This window comes from Cucurbita pepo, chromosome LG01 (assembly GCF_002806865.2).
Source record: "Cucurbita pepo subsp. pepo cultivar mu-cu-16 chromosome LG01, ASM280686v2, whole genome shotgun sequence".
NCBI classification, from domain to species: Eukaryota; Viridiplantae; Streptophyta; class Magnoliopsida; order Cucurbitales; family Cucurbitaceae; genus Cucurbita; species Cucurbita pepo.
In genome coordinates this window covers 6,321,850-6,340,266 of record NC_036638.1, presented here as the reverse complement: position 1 = coordinate 6,340,266, position 18,417 = coordinate 6,321,850, and the positions used below count along the sequence as shown (strand labels likewise).

The window sequence follows — 18,417 nt, the reverse complement described above, 5'->3', positions numbered from 1 at the left end:
TTAACTATGACACTGAGATGAAAAAAATAATTAAGAATCTTCTTTTAGTTTAACTATGACACTGAGATGAAATCTTTAAATAGTAAGTATTCTTGATAACAATTTAAATTGAGGAAATTGAAAAAAATAAGTGAAAACCAAATAGTAAGTATTCTTGATAACAATTTAAATTGAGGAAATTGAAAAAAATAAGTGAAAACCAAATAGTAAGTATTCTTGATAACAATTTAAATTGAGGAAATTGAAAAAAATAAGTGAAAACCAAATAGTAAGTATTCTTGATAACAATTTAAATTGAGGAAATTGAAAAAAATAAGTGAAAACCAAATAGTAAGTATTCTTGATAACAATTTAAATTGAGGAAATTGAAAAAAATAAGTGAAAACCAAATAGTAAGTATTCTTGATAACAATTTAAATTGAGGAAATTGAAAAAAATAAGTGAAAACCAAATAGTAAGTATTCTTGATAACAATTTAAATTGAGGAAATTGAAAAAAATAAGTGAAAACCAAAAAAAGTATACGTATGTCTGAGCCCGGGTTCGAACCGGGGACCTCTAGTGTGTGAGACTAGCGTGATAACCAACTACACCACCCAGACTTACATATTACAATGATTTTATTATTTTTATAAGTACAGATTATATGTATTATTTTTTCGTTGTTTTTGGTGTTTTTTTTTTTTAAATATATAAACTGAAATAAAAGAATTTGAAAACAATAATCAAATTTTGAATGGTGCATGAATTCAAATATAAGAATTTAATAACACATTTTTTTTTATTATATATATATATTAAAAAAAGTTTTCTTTCCTTCGCCCGGTGAAACGCTTTTTCTACCAATCGCATCTCAGCAGCCACTACGCTACTCACAATCCCACGAGGCCCACTTGTTCTTCATCCCCTTCTTACCCCATCTCTCTGCGCGCCCTCTTGCGCGTTTGATCCGCACTCTCCGTGCCCAACTCCTTATTCCTCACCAGGGTATTACGTTACCGCCGGTTCTTGGTTGGCTTCCGACGCCGGCAAGTGAGTCGACGGAGAGAGAGTGTGTGTTGGGTTTTATCGGGTATGGGTGGGTGTGGGGTCTGTCTTTGATGAAGGAGTTGATTGAGAATCCTGAATTTCTGATAGAGTCGGAGCCGCCGTCGAGTTACGAGGAGAGACTGGTGATAAAACTTCTGTTTGTTCGAATACGCGGCGGCGGCGGTGATGTTTCAGGGATTGGGTAGGCTTTGAGGCTTAGGTGTGTGCCGATAATAATTTCGGACCGTCCGATTCAGGACCTGCCATTGATAGACACATTACGGTGGCAGGAGATGGCGGTGTTCGTCGACGGCGGTGGCGGAATTGAAGGTGTAAAGAAGGCATTGAGGCGCGTGGATGGGGAGGATCAGCAAACATTCTCAAATAGAAATCTTGTAAAATTTTTAGAACCATATAAACCAAATTCAATATGTAACATAATTTCTTAAAATATAATACCAAAATCTATTTCCTATCTTTAAAAGCAAACATTCTTAAATACAAATCCTGTAAAACCACCCCTCATCAAAATATTATCAACATCCAAATCTGGAGCAACTTCGAAAAGTTATTGGGAGCGTTCGCTACACCTTTAGATCATAGTAGATCTAACGTTTTATTTTTTCTCTCATGCATCCAACGGTTATGAATAAAAGTGAGAACCACAAATACCAACGACATTCAATTTCTCGAATTGAAGTGTAGAGTCATAGCTCGAAAAGAAAATCAGAAGTAGGGAGCAATATAGAGTGAGTGATCAATAAACCAAGAGAACTCTAAGGTTTCTTAGATAGATGAAAAATCTTAGTGCTATATTCTACAATCATACTCCAGATATAGACAGACATAAAAGAAAAATATGAAACGATAAAATGAAACAGAAGAATTTGATCCATCCAAAGCATTTGGCCTGTCCCCTTCACTCATAAACATCTTTGTCCAATTTCAGGATAGGCCCCAACTCTCAGCATACATATATCTATCCTCCTTGAATTGCAGAAAGTTTAGAAGCTGAGCAACTTTATTTGCAGTCAGTTCCCTCAGTTGAACAGGTAAGGTAAAGAGGCCTGCGTGTAAACTTCATGCATTATATCTTTCAAGTTCCCAAGCTGCTTACACAGACAGCTCAAACAACCAGCTTAATTCAATACGTCCAGCAAACCAAACAAAAGGGCCAACAAAAATGTGCAGAGCAGAGCCTTCACCAAACCAAACAAGAAAGCCCTCCCATCCAAACCAGAATAATGCAAAGCACGAGGAAAAAAAAATGATAGAATATACTTGGATTACGCCTATTGTGTTCTTAAATGGCATAGATTCAGATAGAAAATTCTGGCATGCACACGTACGCAAAGACGTGTATGTAAAAATTCATTGATGCCTGTAAAGTAATATACCAGTACATGATATGGAGTACCCAAGGAAGTTATCAAATGAAACAATAGGAAAAGTTTACCTTAGTTAAGACCAGGACAAAATGCATTCTGCCATCACGTTCTTGCAGGCATTATGATTTTATTACCCTTTTTCTCAGATGGTTTAAGAATCTGGAAAGAGCACATCAATTCTTCATCAACACTCATTAGTGCACCGGCATTATCGAATTCACCACAGTAGTTGGGGGCCGAAAATATCGTGACAAGTTGTCTTTCGTTAAAGAATTCATATCCATCCTCCACAACCTAAGCCAACAAGAAATTTATCTCAGAACATAGAGAAGAGAAATCAATGAGAAACATGAGAGGTGGGAAAAAAAAAAAAAAATGTTAGCTTATTCTACCTGATGGGCACGACAGATAAGATCCAAGTCATGTGTTGCTAAGAACTCTTGCAACTTATCAGGGCCAAAGGTGTATGAGACTCCTCTATCATTCATTCCCCAACCTTTGACCTCTTTACTGGGATCTGACCAAAGCAAATCACAAAGCAGGCCAGTGTCGGGAATGACTGTCGGACGAGACAAGTTTCTTATTTGATCCAAGTTTGTCAAATCAGGGGAGAGACCACCATGCATACATAATATTTTGTCATCAATTAGAGCAGCTACAGGGAGGCAGTTAAAGCAGTCAGTAAATGCCTTCCATAGTCTCACATTAAAGCGCCGCTTACATTCATCATAAAACCCATAAATCCTATTGATAGAAGCACATTCGTGATTTCCTCTGAGAAGGAAAAAGTTTTCAGGATACTTGATCTTGTAGGCAAGCAAAAGACATATGGTTTCTAGACTCTGCTTGCCACGATCAACATAGTCTCCAAGGAACAAATAATTGGCACTAGGTGGAAACCCCCCGTATTCAAAAAGCCTTAATAAATCGGTGAACTGTCCATGAATATCACCTGAAAATGCAAAAGAAAAATGAAAGGCATATAGTCAGAAAGGCTAATCCACATGCCTCAGGCCATTACAAATTGAATATCACCCATTCTTTATGCAAGAAAATAAAATTAAGCCATGATATGAATCCTCATGCTATTCATTGCATTCTGACGTCCTCAGGAGTCGGTTGGGACCAAATTGATATTGGGGTTTTCGAGTTAATATTGTGAGGGTCTGAATATCAAAATAGCTTTCAAGTTTATTCGTGGAGGCTTCATATCAACAATGCTCGTCAAGGAGGCTGGCCAATCGAAAGTTTCGTCATCTTATATACGACATCACAGAACATTCAGAAAGAAAACAAATTCGTATACCAATTCTCCCTTCATCGTCTAGTCAAAGATTCGAACTTTAAACCGGCATCCAGAACAATTAAGAAAAAAGAAACAACAAAGAAAAAGAAAAGGAAAAATCATACGACCCATGAAACATATCTCATATTTCACACGACTAAATAATCGTTCCAAGACCAAATCTCCGGTAAATTAGATAAGAAATCGAACACATTAATCCAACTGCTCCTAAAAAACAAAAGGGTCAGAGACATTATACAATGCAACGAAGAATCAATTCTTGGATGGGAAGAAAAAGAAAAAAAAAACAGAAGGGGGAGATTAGAGCGCACCGCAAATCTTAATGGGTGCTTCCAGCTCGAGCAAATTGGGTTGCTGGACGAAAATCTCTCTGGAAGAAGCGCAGAGAAGCTTGATCTCGTTCTCGGAAAGCTGTACCTGTTTACCTGGCCTCGCTAATCGGACCTCGGTGAGGCGTCTGATAATGTCGTCCAATAAAGCAGGGTCCATTCCTCCCTGCCCTTGCGAGGCCATTCTATTCAATCTACGAATTCGAACCTTTTCTGTTCTCTTTTTCCCCTTTGTTCCACAGTCAGAGCTTCAAAGGAAAACCTAGAAATCTTATTGAATTCAAGGAAGGGGGCTTTTTTTTCCTTTTTTTCTGTTTTCTTTTTTTGATATTTTTATTCTATTTCTTAATAAAGCCTATAAATGACCCAACTTATCGATTCAAATTTTGAAAATAGCTCGTCATTGTGTCATAATTGTTTATAACTTTTGAATTTTGACCCTTCCCCCGGAAAAAAGACAAAAATATCCTTAAACTTTTGTTAAAAACTAAAAATATCGACAGAAATACGGGGCAAGAATTGAAACTACTAATATCTATTAGAAAAAATTTATAATAGTACAATAATATGAATATCACTTATAGACATTAATGATATCACGAAACTTGTTCATTTAATAAATACTTCTATTTGTCTCATTAAACTATTCTCCTCGAATAAGATTGCATTAAAATCTCCTTCAATAATCTAAGATAGGAGATAATGGTTACTTAATCTTTTAAGAATCGTTTGTGATTCCAATCCTTTTTCACTACCATAACATTTTGTATACCTCCATACATCTTTAAGCTTTTAATGATAACGTGGACCTACCAAACAAAATAAGTACTATTTTAAGAATGATGGGAGATCAAACAAAAAAAAATATTACAAAAAAAAAAAAAATGAAAATTTTCTCTATCTTGACCCATTCAAATATAGACTTTGTGCTAACAAATATTTGTATAAGGTGACTACAACTTTTATTTGGATTTAAAAATATAGAAAACATGTAAATATGTTTTAAAACATATATTTTTATTCCCTAATTATTATTATTTTTACATCAGGCTTTATATATTAACATCCATTTGGAATTTATTCTAGCACCATATATTCCTTCTATATATATTCAACTAGTTTTTATCGTCCACCCATAATCCACGATTCTTGTTTCGTTTTTTATAACCACTCGTTAATTTATTATATTTTTTAATCACATTATTAAAAATAAATTTTGTAAGCTATACTTTTTACTTGTCGAAATCGAGCTGGATGATCTCAAACTTTGTTTCAAACTTTGTTTTTGTTTAGTGCGATGGACTACTACGTATTCAAATATTCATCTTATATTAAAAATATAATGAAAAATTATAAAGGTATATATTAGGGAATATTTAATATAAAGTTTTAATAAATAAATATATATATATATATATATGAATTAAAACAATATTCACATTTTTTCTTGCCCTAAAATTGAAGTCACCAGTTACTTTTATTTCCGACCACATTCCTAAACTAATTAAATTTCTAAATTATTAAAATCGGGAGGGATTAAATCAAAACTTAATTTCAATCCAATATCTAAATAATTTGAGTTATATTCAAGTAAATAATTGGTAATAGGTATCTTAATTAACCTTTTAGTTTTGAATATATGCATCGAATTAGGTTCGAGATGACAATAGTATATTTTTTTTTTTTTTTTGTGTTTTTTGTAGTGGATATCTTGACTAACCTCTTGATTCCGAATATACGTATAAATCATTTTAGTTATGTTTGAGTTGACGATAATATATTATTTAATTATTTTTGTGGTGGATATCTTAAGATATACATAAATCACTATATATATTATTTGACTTTAATTTCATCTGAAGAAAATATACAAACTAAAATGCAAAAAAGTTTTAGTTTTTGAAATTTATTCTAGAAAACACTATTCATATTGGAAATTAATGTAGGGAGCGATATGTTAAAAATTAAAAAATATTCCTGATGTGATAATTAATGTGTAAAAAATAGTTACATAAATATTAACTAATCTGGTAAATAATAATAAAAAAAAATCAACATCTCATCTAGACAGTTAGCACATTAATTTCTGTATAATTTTTTAACATTTTTTTTTTTGGAATAATTTCAAAATTCAATTGTATTTTTTGAAAGAATTTTTTTTTAAGAGTATTTAAAACATGTCTTTCAAAACGGCTAGATACTTTTTTTCACCGGCCTATTAATCTCATAAGAAATAAAAATAAAACCCAAAAGCACTAGAATCAAATATCAAATGCTTTTTTTTTTTTTTTTTTTTGACCAAGTTTCACTTTTATCCTGTCTTTTATAATGTTTTTTATGATAAAATAATTGTATTTTTTTTATTTTTTTTTATTTCTTAGTATTCGTCATGTTTGCCATTCATTTTTTTAAAAGTTTGTTCGACATTGATTTCTTGCAATTAAACACTGGCCCGTTAATTATGTTATAATACTAATTTTAACTATAAAAAAATTAATTAAAGATGTATTTTGGATAAAAAAAAAACTATTTAAAATTAACTTGAAAGTTGGGAAACCCGTCCAATATAAACAAAGTATATCTCTCTCTTTTTCTTTGTATCAGATAAATTGGATTAAATAAGGTAAAAATGTACAAAAGAAGAATAGATGCATGTGGTGAAGCATATAATTATAATTTTAAATAATTTGATGATTAAAGTGGATTCTCTGTGTTGTTTATGTTAGAGGGAATACTGCCATATACATAAATAGATATCTTAGTCTGTAAAGTATAATTTTTTGGGATTGTTTTTTAAAATGAGTTTTAAAATTAAATGGTACTGGATTAGAACAATTTTATGTTAGATGATTTTGCATAATTTTTCTAGTGAAAATAAAACATCCTAAAATAACTCGCATTGGTTTAATAAGCACCCTATCCTAAATAAGCATGAGAATGTCGAAATTATTAAGTATGAATCGCCCGTTATAAGGTGACTTCAAAAAATGGTTTTGATTTGTTTTTATTAGGGCTTAGAGCAGGTGTTTATTGATTTTTTTTTTTTACTATAGCTATATTCCCCAGAGTTTTTTTTGAAAAAAGAAAAAAACCCTTTATCTAAAATAACAAAAGGAAAAGGATTTAGGCTCTAAATTTATTAAATAAACCACTTTGGATAGAGACTTTCAAGCTGTTGCCGACCAATAAATTGGAACTTGAACCCTTAAACCATGAGACAAATTAAAAGACACAGCTTTATAACTAACTTTTTATTTTATTTGTGTTAATTGTTCAGCTTTTTTGATTGTTCACCAGAACTAAGCAAACCCATTTGTTTGTTTAATCAAAGTTTCCATCTTTTTTTGCTTTTTCTCGAGAATTTGAGAGAGAAAAAAGGTATGTTTGTTTGAATGTGGCAGATGCCAGATGGGGATGCAAAGACAAAGCAAAAAAAAGATGGTTTTTAGGGTTCCTAGAAGTACCAATTCCTGAATATTGTGCCTGAAAGTGACACAGAAGCTTCTTTACATGCCATGCAAATCTTATAATTTTTTTTTGTTTTTTTGTTTATTGATAATTATATGTTTCCTATCAAATAAATAAACATTTCCAATTCATTGCTTGTCCTGGAAAAGACATTTTAGAAAGAAAGAAAAAAAAAAAATCAATATTTTTAGTATTTTTTGAGGTGAGTTTTTTTTTTCAAAATATATTTATTCATGGTTTGTGGTTTAAAAAGAAAAACACGTTTAAGAATGTTGTAAAACTTGTAAAATAAAAAATACATCACTTGATTATGTATCAAACGTTGAAAAGAAAGTATGCGTCTTCATTGTATCTTGTTTAAAAGATAATATTTATTTATTTATTTTTTTTTTTTTTGAAAGAAAAAGAGATTACTTTTAAACCATTGACAAAACAATACACTTTTGAAATAGATCACAAAGAAAACGGTTGGATTGGACGCTATATTCATTATATAGCACACATTTTATTTTATTTTGTTTTTCAAAATAAGCATTTGAACAGTTTTGAGAGCGTGGGATTAGAAAGATGAAGAGTTTAAGTATTTTTTGACAATTTAACCGAAAAAGAAAAGAAAAGGAAAAAAAAAAATGGAGGAATATCCTGATAGCATGTCAACGAGTTCCCTGTGCTCACGGCGGGAGTTTTAGTTTAGGCCATTGTAAAACACAAATCAATTGAAGCTGTTTAAGGGAAACAGGGAATGGAAGGAAGAAATGGGATGGGAAAAAACTTGGGCTCTTTCTGTAAAAAACTTAGCCTCCGACACTTCCTAAAAGATGGCTTTTATGCTCATTTGATGATTCTGAGCCCTTCTTCCACCGTTGCTTTATTGATCTCCGCCTCAGCAGATTCCCTTCCTACTTTTCTCTTCATTGCTTTCCCAAGCCAAGAATCTCTCATCACTTCCTTTCCCTCTTACAGATTCTCTTCTTTCCCTCCCTCCCTCTTTCTCTCTACTGCTTTTAACGATGCCCAATTCATTGTTCTTCAACCCCTTTTCTTCCAACCCCTTCTTTCCCCTTCTCTCTTTCTGCCTCCTTTTGGACTTCACATCCCCTTATCGTCCGGGCCATATTCCACCGATTGATATACGATCCAAATTTCTTTATCGGTTTCCATGCCTCCCTCTGGTGTCAATCATCTGTCTCAGCCTTGCATTTCTGGTATCTCTACCCTTGTCCTCGTTTTTCTTTATCAACTAATTACAATCTCCCTTACCCTTCGTTTTGATTTTCCGTTTGTGCTAAAATGAATCCGCAGCATTTGGGGATGTTGGGTTCTTTTTCTTCTGTTCGGATTTTTCCTTATCGACTTCTTCTTCTTCTTGGGTGTCGTCTTTGTTGACGAACAGGGGATTCTTCTTCCTCTTACGCAGACAAAAAATCCGGGTGGATGAAATGGTTGAGCAAAATTTTCCGGTCAGGAGGCAACAGGGGAGGCAGCGGCGGGGGCAGCCGTCATCCACATCAGCATCTTGGTGATCAAGAGAACGTGCTCTGGCGAGCTCCGGCGAGATCATCGGTGAACTTCTGTTTTCCTTTTCCCCCTTCTTCAGTTTGATCTTCTTTGGTTAGCTTATCTTTTAACTATTCAACTTTTGTTATGAGGGTTGATGTAACAGGTTGATGTTAGTTGACTTTTTCACTCTTCTGAGTGGTTTGGGATAATAGTTCGTTTGCTCTTTACTCATATAGCTTATTGGAAGTACTTGAAACCCCCTTTTTCTTTTTTCCTTTTTGGAGAGAATTAAAGTTATTGTAGTTGATTATGTCGGTTCAATAATGTTTTATTTGGTTTGTACGGACTTGAACACAAACCAAGTTGATTATTGATCAATCAGTGGTATGTTCATTCAGTTTCTAAACCACTTGGTACTTTAACTATCTTTGAACACTGATTTTCCTTCTGTGATTGTATTGTAAATAGCCAAGGGAGCATGTTTAAGCAAGCCCATCATGGTGTAAAACAGGGCTAATAAGCAAATGTTTTCATTTGAATGATGTTGGGGAAGAATTTATTTCATTCAATACGGTCTTTTTTATTGAATTGTTATTTAAACAGGAAGATCCTTCCAAAGCTCATAAGGAGAAAGAAGAACTAGACCGTGCAATTGCACTCTCTTTAGCTGAAGATTTGAAAAGACGAAATCGTATGATCTCCTAAACTGCACTTGGATTTTAAATGTTTCACTCTATCACTCTTCTCTCTAAAAGAACTCATTAAGATTGATTCGTTCTTCTTTTCGTTCGTCAGGGCATCGTTGGCGTACAGAAAATGATGAAGCAATTGCTAGAGAAATGCAGGACAAGATGAATTTATCTCCATATCCTTCTGTTGCACCTCCTCAGTTCCATCCCGGTGACATTAGGTATAATGTTATGTTAGACTTCAACTTAACTACACAACAAATTCCCTTTCAAGCATAGGATTCTGGGATTAGTTCATAAAAATGGTTTAATCGATATATGCGTAATCATGTCTCGAAGTCGCAGATATTGTGGTGGCTGCAAGCGTGCAATCAGCTATGGCAATTATTTGGGATGCATGGGCACCTACTTCCATCCTGGGTGCTTTTGTTGTCGTTCTTGCGGTTATCCCATTACCGAGCATGAGGTATTCTAATATCCCTACCCTTCCTTTGATCACAAGATCCTAGCTGTGATTTTTCTTCTCCTGGTTATGCTTCCCACTCTGTTTCCTTTTCCCACTCATTCAAGTTCTCTTTTCTGTGGATTCAAGTTTTCGTTGTCAGGGAAAGATCCATATCACAAGTCTTGTTTCAAAGAGTTGACACATCCAAAGTGTGAAGTCTGCCACCAATTTGTAAGAATTTCATTGTTGTCTTCATCGGACATTACTTCCTATTATCATGTTATGTTACTGGTGGATTGTGAGGAACATCAACACATTTGTTAGACCTCATTGGTATCTCTCATTAGCTAGTATGAAGAATTTGATTCTTCCATTCTCAAATTTCAGATCCCTACAAATCGAGCCGGTTTGATCGAGTATAGATGTCATCCTTTTTGGTCTCAGAAGTATTGTCCATCCCATGAACATGACAACACAGCCCGTTGTTGTAGCTGTGAACGTTTGGAGGTATCAATGAAAACAATTGAGCTTGCATGAGGTTGAGGCTTCTCCCTCTACTGCTAACTACAATTCCACATGGTTTTACAGTCTTGGAATGCAAGATACATTTCTTTGGGAGATGGACGGAGCCTATGCCTAGAATGCATGGAGTCTGCTATCATGGACACGGGAGACTGCCAACCACTCTACCACTCCATTCGAGACTATTACGAAGGGATGAACATGAGAATAGATCAGCAAATTCCCATGCTTCTGGTTGAAAGACAGGCACTCAATGAAGCTATTGTTGGGGAGAAGCATGTAATAAACTATCTTTTATGCCTTCCTTCTGACCTGTGTAGAAATTCCTCTGATCAGCACCTTTTCTTTACAGGGCTTCCATCACATGCCTGAGACTCGAGGTTTATGTCTTTCTGAAGAGCAGACTGTCACCAGTGTATGTTTTCTTAGAGTTGTTTTTTTTTTTTTCCAAAATTGTAGAGTAGCGATCAGGGTTTTTATAGGTATTGAACTTGTTCTCGTTAATCATGTTCAGATTCTCAAGAGGCCAAGAATCGGAGGGCATCGACTCATCGGAATGAGAACTCAACTGCAGAAGCTGACTCGTAGATGCGAAGTTACAGCCATTCTTGTTCTTTATGGTCTTCCAAGGTAGGCATTCTTGATTTTATACTTTCAAATTTATTGAAGATTCTAAGGTTTGTATGATTATGTCTAAAATGGAAACAAATGGAAGTTGGAACTACTTTTAAACTTCATGGTGTTTGAGCTTTCTAAGAAGATCAATGGTTAAATGATTATATTTTCTAATACTCGAGCATATCTCGCTCTTCTGTAACACAATCTTCTGTCGAGTTTACATCGTCCACCATTTTTATACTTTTAGCTTTCACAGATTACTAACAGGGGCTATTCTTGCTCATGAGTTGATGCACGGCTGGTTACGGCTAAAAGGTAAAGCTCCATCTTCTTCCCTTTCCACTTTTTTCGGATCTTGATCCGTGTGCTTACCTCGAAAACTGATACTACTTGAAATTATGGTAGGATATCGCAACCTTAACCCGGAGGTAGAAGAAGGTATCTGTCAAGTGCTTTCCTACATGTGGCTTGAATCCGAAGTAATGCCGGGGTCTAAATCGGGACCTTCGACATCCACTGCATCCTCATCTTCTTCTTCTTCCTCGTCCTACTACTCTTCATCATCAAAGAAAGGCGGTAAATCTTCGGCCGAAAACAAACTGGGTGAATTTTTCATGCACCAAATAGCGAACGATGCCTCGGCAGCTTATGGGGAAGGTTTCAGAGCTGCTAATGCAGCTGTGAATAAATATGGGCTGCGTCGGACACTGGACCATATTAGCATGACAGGAAGTTTCCCAGTGTAATAAAAAACATGTGTTTGTGGTTAGTTTGATGTGGGGAGACATTGTTTTTTTTACCAGATTGATGTGGAACTGCAGCTTCTTTTGGCTCTGGTTTAAGACAGCATCAGGTCAGGTTCAAAAGGAGTCTCATTTGGAATAACATGTATTTCTTCTTCTTCCTAACTTTCCTTTTCTTTTGTTGCCTGCTTTCCCTCCCCCTTCTTTGCCTACTGTTTCTCTCATCTTTGGGAAAACAAAACAAATAACCAAAAGGAGCAAAAGTAATGGAGATGAACGAAGGAAACCCAAAACCTGAAACATATGAATATCTATATATTTGGTTTAAATATGGATATCGATTAAAACTTTATTCAGGAACTAATTTGCATTTTTTTTTTTTTAAATTTAAGAACTAAATCAACATGTTCAATATTTATGGGAAGGCTTATATGAATTTTTCTTTATATTATTATTTTTAATGTCATATTAGATGTGAGGGTTCATATGTAATCGAGTTAATGTGATTAAAAGTAAGTTTTTCGCCTTTGGAATACTTTGGACGTTTTTAACTTTGATGGGTATAGAAGTAATTGTAGCTGAATATTTTTGTTTTGATTCTATTTTACCATTTAAATGCTTTTGGAATTTTTAAAATTTTATTTTAATAAAAAAAAAACAACTATTTTAGTCAACTTCTGTACTTATTATTCTAATTATAAAAAAAGCTTAAAACTTTAAATACAGCTTCCATTTGTTTATTTTAATACTTTTACTTTTTCACTTATCCTTTTATAAAAGCAATAGGTCACTAGTACAAATCAAGAGATTAAAAACTTACTAGTGACCTTTTAAACATTAATGACCAAATAAATATAAATCTGAATGACTGAACAAGATAAATCTTTCCTGCAAGCAAACACATGGGTATTCACTACCCAGTCAGGTAAAGCACAGTAAATGAGAGAAAGAAATGGTCAATCCAAATAATTTGCTCATCTTCAAGGTCAAAACTACCTCCCCTCCCATTGTGCCAATGCCTGGATTTTTCAAACAAAAAGGAAAAAGGAAAAACCCTGTTATATCTATACATGGAAAAATGTTATATCTTACAATCCCAAGTACAAAACTATTGAGGGTTCCCTCCATCCAACAAATTCGCCTTTTCTTTCTTATTTGCCACAAAATTCCATTTCCATCCACAACTCCTCTTCATAATCTGGCATTTGTATCTGCTAATAGGCTCTTCAGCGTCTCGTACGTCATGAAGCAAATGCCCACTCCAGGTACAACCTTATAGTATTCAGGTAGAATCCCTCGGTAGAAACCGCTGAACCCTTCTGTCCTCAATATGTGCTTGAATACACCCAGAAGCCCTGTGGTATATACCCGAGCTCGCCCACCAGCTCCTTCCAACTGCTTTCGCCTCCTCACCAGATCCAAGGGGAAGGTCGCTGCAAATTGTAGCAGGTAACATAATATAAACTGAGCTGTACAGTTAATCAGATAGAGACGACCTTCCATTTCACTTCACATGAAAGGATTAGACATCAGTAGGGGCAAACTGCTTCTTCACCAAATATCACACGACAGAGAAAAGCAGCTGGAAAGCACATTGGGGTATGCAAACATGAAAGCCACAGGTACTTAGAAATTCCCCAAGTTGTTGAAGTAACTACAATTCTAACTCACCCATCTTTAAACGTTTTAATACAAAACAAAAGGTTGAAAACTATTTTAATCTCTGTAGCTCAGTAGTTTTATCGTTTCGATATGCTCAATTTTAATTTTTATACTTCAAACAAACAGTCCTATGCACAGAGCACTAAACAAGAGTCAACCACGTTGGTTTAAATAGAAATCAAGCAAAATGCACAATGATGCTGCACGTTTGCATCAGCACTAAGTTTCCACAAGATAACTCAAGCACAGTCAGAACTGGTCTAGCCTCATACACATACTAATAGACCATGACAAAGTCCTCAAAGAGACACACGATGAACTACTGAGACTTCAAGGATTGACAGATCCATTTAACAAATGTAAAAGGGAGCCCAAGTGAGAAGCATACCTCAGATGGGGCACCTCTCACACCTGAAAATGATATTCTAGTATATGTATATGATTAATCGTGCCAAGCTCCATTAATCCCCACCACAATGCTTGGGGAGACTGCTTCTAAAACCAATCTTACGCAACATTTTTATGAGTGATAAAACAAAATTAAGTTGGTAATATGAATTTTTTTAATCAACTTCCTTACTAAAATTTTCATAATGCGAAACAAAATATAACTCCAGTCTGGTCTCTGTCTCTAGGGTCAGTCTGGTTAAATACTTTGGTGCAGAACCTGCACCACAGCCTGTTTCTCTGCATCAAAAGCATGGCAGACAGTGCTATGTATTAACCTCTTTTTTGCACTGACATTTTCACCAACAAAACAATGAAAGCGGTTGAATTAAAACTTAATTAGTTCCAGAGTTATGACTAGCATCACAATTGTAGGTTAGTTGATGGTAATGCAGCACGTAAAAAGAAATATTAAAAATGAAGGGCAGGGATTTCCAGCGAGAAAAATTTTCAGATTCAAGAAACCACTTATATCCGTGAAATACTAAGATAGATACAAAGCATATTTGAACCCCATAGAAATAGAATCTCTCTGAAAATTAACCCATCAGAGATCACTCACCTGTAGAGGATGCAATGCCTGATAGACTGCCACAGGTCAGGCTAACCAAAATCGTAGAATCATGAGGCCTGAAATATATTTAATACAGTTTTTAGGACTACATGAGGAAGCACATGTAGACAACTCCAAACGGTTTGCATCAAATCCAAAATTTATTCGATGAACTCATTTGAAAATCCTTACCTACGAGACTGCCAGAAAGACCTCAAGCTTTCATAAACTGAAAAACTGATAGCTATGTTGGGACCAACACCCTGCTCCGAAAGACAGAAATGGTGAGCTATATTTTCAAAACATGGTTTGTGCTCCTAATATAACAACTCGGAAAGTAATAAAATGCATACCAGTATTGTCGCTCCAAGTCCCTTGTAAAGACCTAGAAAACCCTCATCTCTACAAATTGTTCCCAGAGTATGCCAAATACCTTTGTAATAGACCACTTTTGTCTACAAACCATAAATCTATAAAGTTAATGCAAAAACAAGTGCCAATGCTAACCATGGTTCAAAATTGTGTCAACCAACTGAAAAGACGCTTTAATAAAAGATGAATAAATCAAGAAAAACCAGAAAGGAATATACAAAGACCACCAATGCTATCCCAACTGAGCCTATCTAGTGTCTAATAAGACGAAATGGAAAGACCACTCACTGCCAAGCCTATGAATTTTAAGATCAGTCTAATAACCATCAAAATCACTTCCCAAGGTTAACCACCGAGGAAGTCAAGTTTTTTCCAATTTTTTGGATGAGAAAACAAGCTATAGAGCATAAATTAAAAGAATACAAAGAACCCATGGGCATACAGAAAACAGCCCACACCCAAGGAGCTAAACAACTAACATACAAGGCAGTCAAGTTAAGTGAAACAGTCAACTGTTTACAAGAAGTTGGCAACAACAAGATCTCACCTGAGCAGCAAGGCGAGTCCTTACAAGATCTAATGGATATGTAGTTGATGCTGCTGTAATTCCTGCCAAGCCACCACCCAGGAAGTGAACTAAAAGGTCTGCACTCATGCGATCCCTACGATGTTCAAGACCTGGGACCATGTGAAGTAACTACATAACATACAAGCAATCAATTAAGATCAAGGCAACTAAAAGTAAGAAATACAAAAATAAATTATCCCCAGATATAAAACTCTACGATGGTGTTTATTCATAAAATTAAAAAAAAAAATACAAAACCTTTTTGAAGTGTTCATATGCATAGAAATTAATAGAGGAATAAGGCAGACGATGAGCAATTGTAACAAGATTTCCTTTCCAGAAAGCTCTTATTCCTTCCTCATGAACAATTCGTGAAGCCTCATGCCATATACTGGCTTTCTTCAGCAATGCAGCATCAGAGTGCATCCCTTGCACCTGTGATGATAACAAGAAACATGACAGTTATAAATCCATCAATAACGAATGATATAGCAAAGGTCATACAAACTCATTATACATCACACAGGAAGTCTTCAGCCCAAAATACCAACAGAGACATGGAACGTAGCAAAATTGACAGGCCAAATACCATTTTTTAAGAAATCAGGGCACAGGCACAATTAAGGACATGTTACTACAACATCCTGCCTTTTTATGTTTTTAATTATGATATTTGCATTAAAAAAATATTCTCATTTTCTTTTCTTAACATATCATTTCTTTAATAGTCTGAAATGTGTTGAAAGAGAAAAACTTTATAAAATATTTGACATTCTTTAAGAAAATGAAAAGAGACTAATGCTCAAAGATACAAACTTCATTGAGGAGTGAAGCGAATAGGAAAGCAATCAAAAGAGATAAAGCATGCAATTAAGGCACATATCCTGTACAGACAATTCAGCAAAAGTTTTTGAGAGACAACACCAAGAAGATGACTTTATATGTGCTGATTCATATCTGTCAAACCAAGAAAGATGTTGGCTTATGTAACCGCCCAAGCCCACCCCTAGCAAATGTTGTCCTCTCTTTGAGTCTCCCTTCAAGGGCTTCCCCTCAAGGTTTTAAAATGCGTCAGTTAGGGAAAGCTTTCCACACCTTTATAAGGAATGTTTTGTTCTCTTTCCAACCAATGTAGGATCTCACAATGGTAAGAAAAATTCCTTATAAGGGTGTGGAAACCTCTCGCTAGTAGACACGTTTTAAAATCTTGAGGGGAATCCCTTGAAGGAAAAACCCAAAGAGGGCAATATCGGTTAGCGGTGAGGCTTGGGCTGTTATAGCTTACTCCTCTCCAACCACAATTCTGAATAGCTTTAACAGCATTAACCCATAAGAGATTTGCCTTTGGATTCAATAAAGGGACCAATAAGTATTTGAGAAACATTTTCCTTTTGAAAACCCACCGGATGTTGAATATCAGAAAAATAAAAATAATAAAAAAAAAAAAACCCGAAAACATGATCCTTGATCTCCTAATAAGAATCAAATTAAAATACTACAGCTTCTCAATCAACTTCCTGAATGGTGCCAAAGAAGAAGGAAATAATAAAGCATAAACTAAAGCACCTAAATAGATAAAGAATTTGAAAATCAGATAGAAAACGGTCGATAATTCATATGCAAAAGAATTCAATAAATGCATTCAATTGTAATCATACATTCCTATTCTCGTCATAAAAACATCATTGCTTGGAAATGAAATCTTCGACCTGTGTTACCAAAGTATATATTTCTCACCTTACTTGGTTATAATGCAAAAGTCGTCAATATTACTCCAGTATAGAACCCAAAAACTGTATTCCGAAGCTATCTAGCTTCAGGAAAACGTTTTGCGAAAGAGGGAAAAACTGGAGAGGGATAAAAAGAGAACAGTGATTATCCAGAATTTCCATTTCCAAAAGCCTAACTTCAAACCGAAAGTAACCCACGTTACAAAAAAAGAGAACAGAGCGAACCAAGCCTACAACTAAAGCGTCGATAGGATAGCAATTAGGAAATTAAGTTCATCACTGACATTCACGAAGCAAAAGCAGCAAGATTAGTAGATAGAAAACAAAGTAAAGGAACCTGAAAGAGAATTGTAAGTCGTGCGAGTGGTGCTGTGCAGGTCTTACTAAAAGCACCAGCAACGCCTCCAGAGAGAAGCTGCGACACCGTCCCAATCTGCGATTGCTGAAGCGACTGTTGCTTTTTGGGAGCGAAATTTCTGGCACCTCCCTCGACAGAAACCACTCCTCCATGACCAGAGCTGAGAGCTCTCTGCCCTCCTTCCATCATCACACTAACCCTCGCCTCCGTTTGCATGTCAAATTAAACCTATCCTTCTTTACCCCTCTCCTCTCTTAACAAAAATCTCAAATCCAGTTAAGATCGTCAAAAGCAGAGAACAGGATTTGTAATCAAAGAACAGAAGAGAGAAAGATCAGAGTACTTGAACCACTACCAACAACTGGAAGTCGCAGACAGCGAATAAGACAAAAAAAAAAAAAAAAAAAAAAAAAAAAAAANAACCTCCCCCTTGTTTGTTCTAGGCTTTGAACCTCATTGCTTAAAAACTCTGCGTTAAATAAATTGAAAGAAGAATCTACAGAGAAAGGAAGAAGATGAAGAAGGCGGTAGATACGACGTCGTTTATGTCCAGAATGAGAGTCCCAAAACGAAATTGTTTTGGTCACCGACCTCATGATTCATTGAATTCCCCAATCCACTTTATTATTTCTGGTTGTAATAGTGTTAAAATACAATCGGGTGCAGTCGATATATGCTCTGCTTGGAATAT

At 35.1% G+C, this 18,417-nt stretch overlaps 3 protein-coding genes and 1 non-coding gene across 15 annotated transcripts; 1 reads left to right on the top strand and 3 right to left on the bottom strand.

Annotated features, from left to right (window-relative positions):
• Positions 1-527: 527 nt before the first annotated feature.
• Positions 528-601, bottom strand: TRNAV-CAC. The gene has a single exon. It is a non-coding gene; the product is annotated as a tRNA-Val (tRNA).
• Positions 602-1,762: 1,161 nt separating this feature from the next.
• LOC111806059 (serine/threonine-protein phosphatase PP1 isozyme 4-like) lies at positions 1,763-4,356 on the bottom strand. 2 transcript variants are annotated; one of them, XM_023691410.1, is made up of 4 exons: positions 4,034-4,354; positions 2,809-3,368; positions 2,485-2,710; positions 1,763-2,095 (listed from the first exon to the last, which is right to left on the bottom strand). In XM_023691410.1, exons 1-3 carry the CDS (start codon positions 4,233-4,235, stop codon positions 2,519-2,521), a joined length of 954 nt encoding a protein of 317 aa, XP_023547178.1. In that variant the 5' UTR covers positions 4,236-4,354; the 3' UTR covers positions 1,763-2,095; positions 2,485-2,518. The 2 variants fall into 2 exon arrangements, with proteins under 2 accessions (XP_023547178.1, XP_023547185.1); XM_023691417.1 differs by lacking the exon at positions 1,763-2,095 and adding an exon at positions 2,289-2,409 and having other exon boundaries at positions 4,034-4,356.
• Positions 4,357-8,479: 4,123 nt separating this feature from the next.
• On the top strand, positions 8,480-12,201 carry LOC111807389 (protein DA1-related 2-like). Of its 6 annotated transcripts, none has more exons than XM_023693449.1 (12): positions 8,480-8,724; positions 8,937-9,082; positions 9,623-9,710; positions 9,815-9,929; positions 10,048-10,174; positions 10,301-10,384; positions 10,541-10,660; positions 10,742-10,954; positions 11,028-11,090; positions 11,190-11,305; positions 11,541-11,608; positions 11,699-12,201. In XM_023693449.1, exons 1-12 carry the CDS (start codon positions 8,679-8,681, stop codon positions 12,037-12,039), a joined length of 1,527 nt encoding a protein of 508 aa, XP_023549217.1. In that variant the 5' UTR covers positions 8,480-8,678; the 3' UTR covers positions 12,040-12,201. The 6 variants fall into 6 exon arrangements, with proteins under 6 accessions (XP_023549217.1, XP_023548984.1, XP_023548907.1 ...); XM_023693216.1 differs by having other exon boundaries at positions 8,913-9,082; positions 10,054-10,174; XM_023693139.1 differs by having other exon boundaries at positions 8,913-9,082.
• Positions 12,202-12,989: 788 nt separating this feature from the next.
• Positions 12,990-18,328, bottom strand: LOC111800029 (mitochondrial substrate carrier family protein B-like). 6 transcript variants are annotated; one of them, XR_002815952.1, is made up of 8 exons: positions 17,706-18,328; positions 15,897-16,073; positions 15,618-15,767; positions 15,052-15,153; positions 14,891-14,961; positions 14,708-14,775; positions 14,087-14,385; positions 13,208-13,469 (listed from the first exon to the last, which is right to left on the bottom strand). XR_002815952.1 is itself a non-coding variant. In XM_023683607.1 (7 exons), the coding sequence occupies exons 1-7, from the start codon at positions 17,940-17,942 to the stop codon at positions 13,228-13,230; spliced, it is 1,047 nt and encodes a 348-aa protein (XP_023539375.1). In that variant the 5' UTR covers positions 17,943-18,328; the 3' UTR covers positions 12,990-13,227. The 6 variants fall into 6 exon arrangements, 2 of the variants coding, with proteins under 2 accessions (XP_023539375.1, XP_023539382.1); XR_002815956.1 differs by having other exon boundaries at positions 13,334-13,469; positions 14,279-14,385; XR_002815954.1 differs by lacking the exon at positions 13,208-13,469 and having other exon boundaries at positions 13,793-14,204; positions 14,279-14,385.
• Between the last annotated feature and the right edge of the window lie 89 nt (positions 18,329-18,417).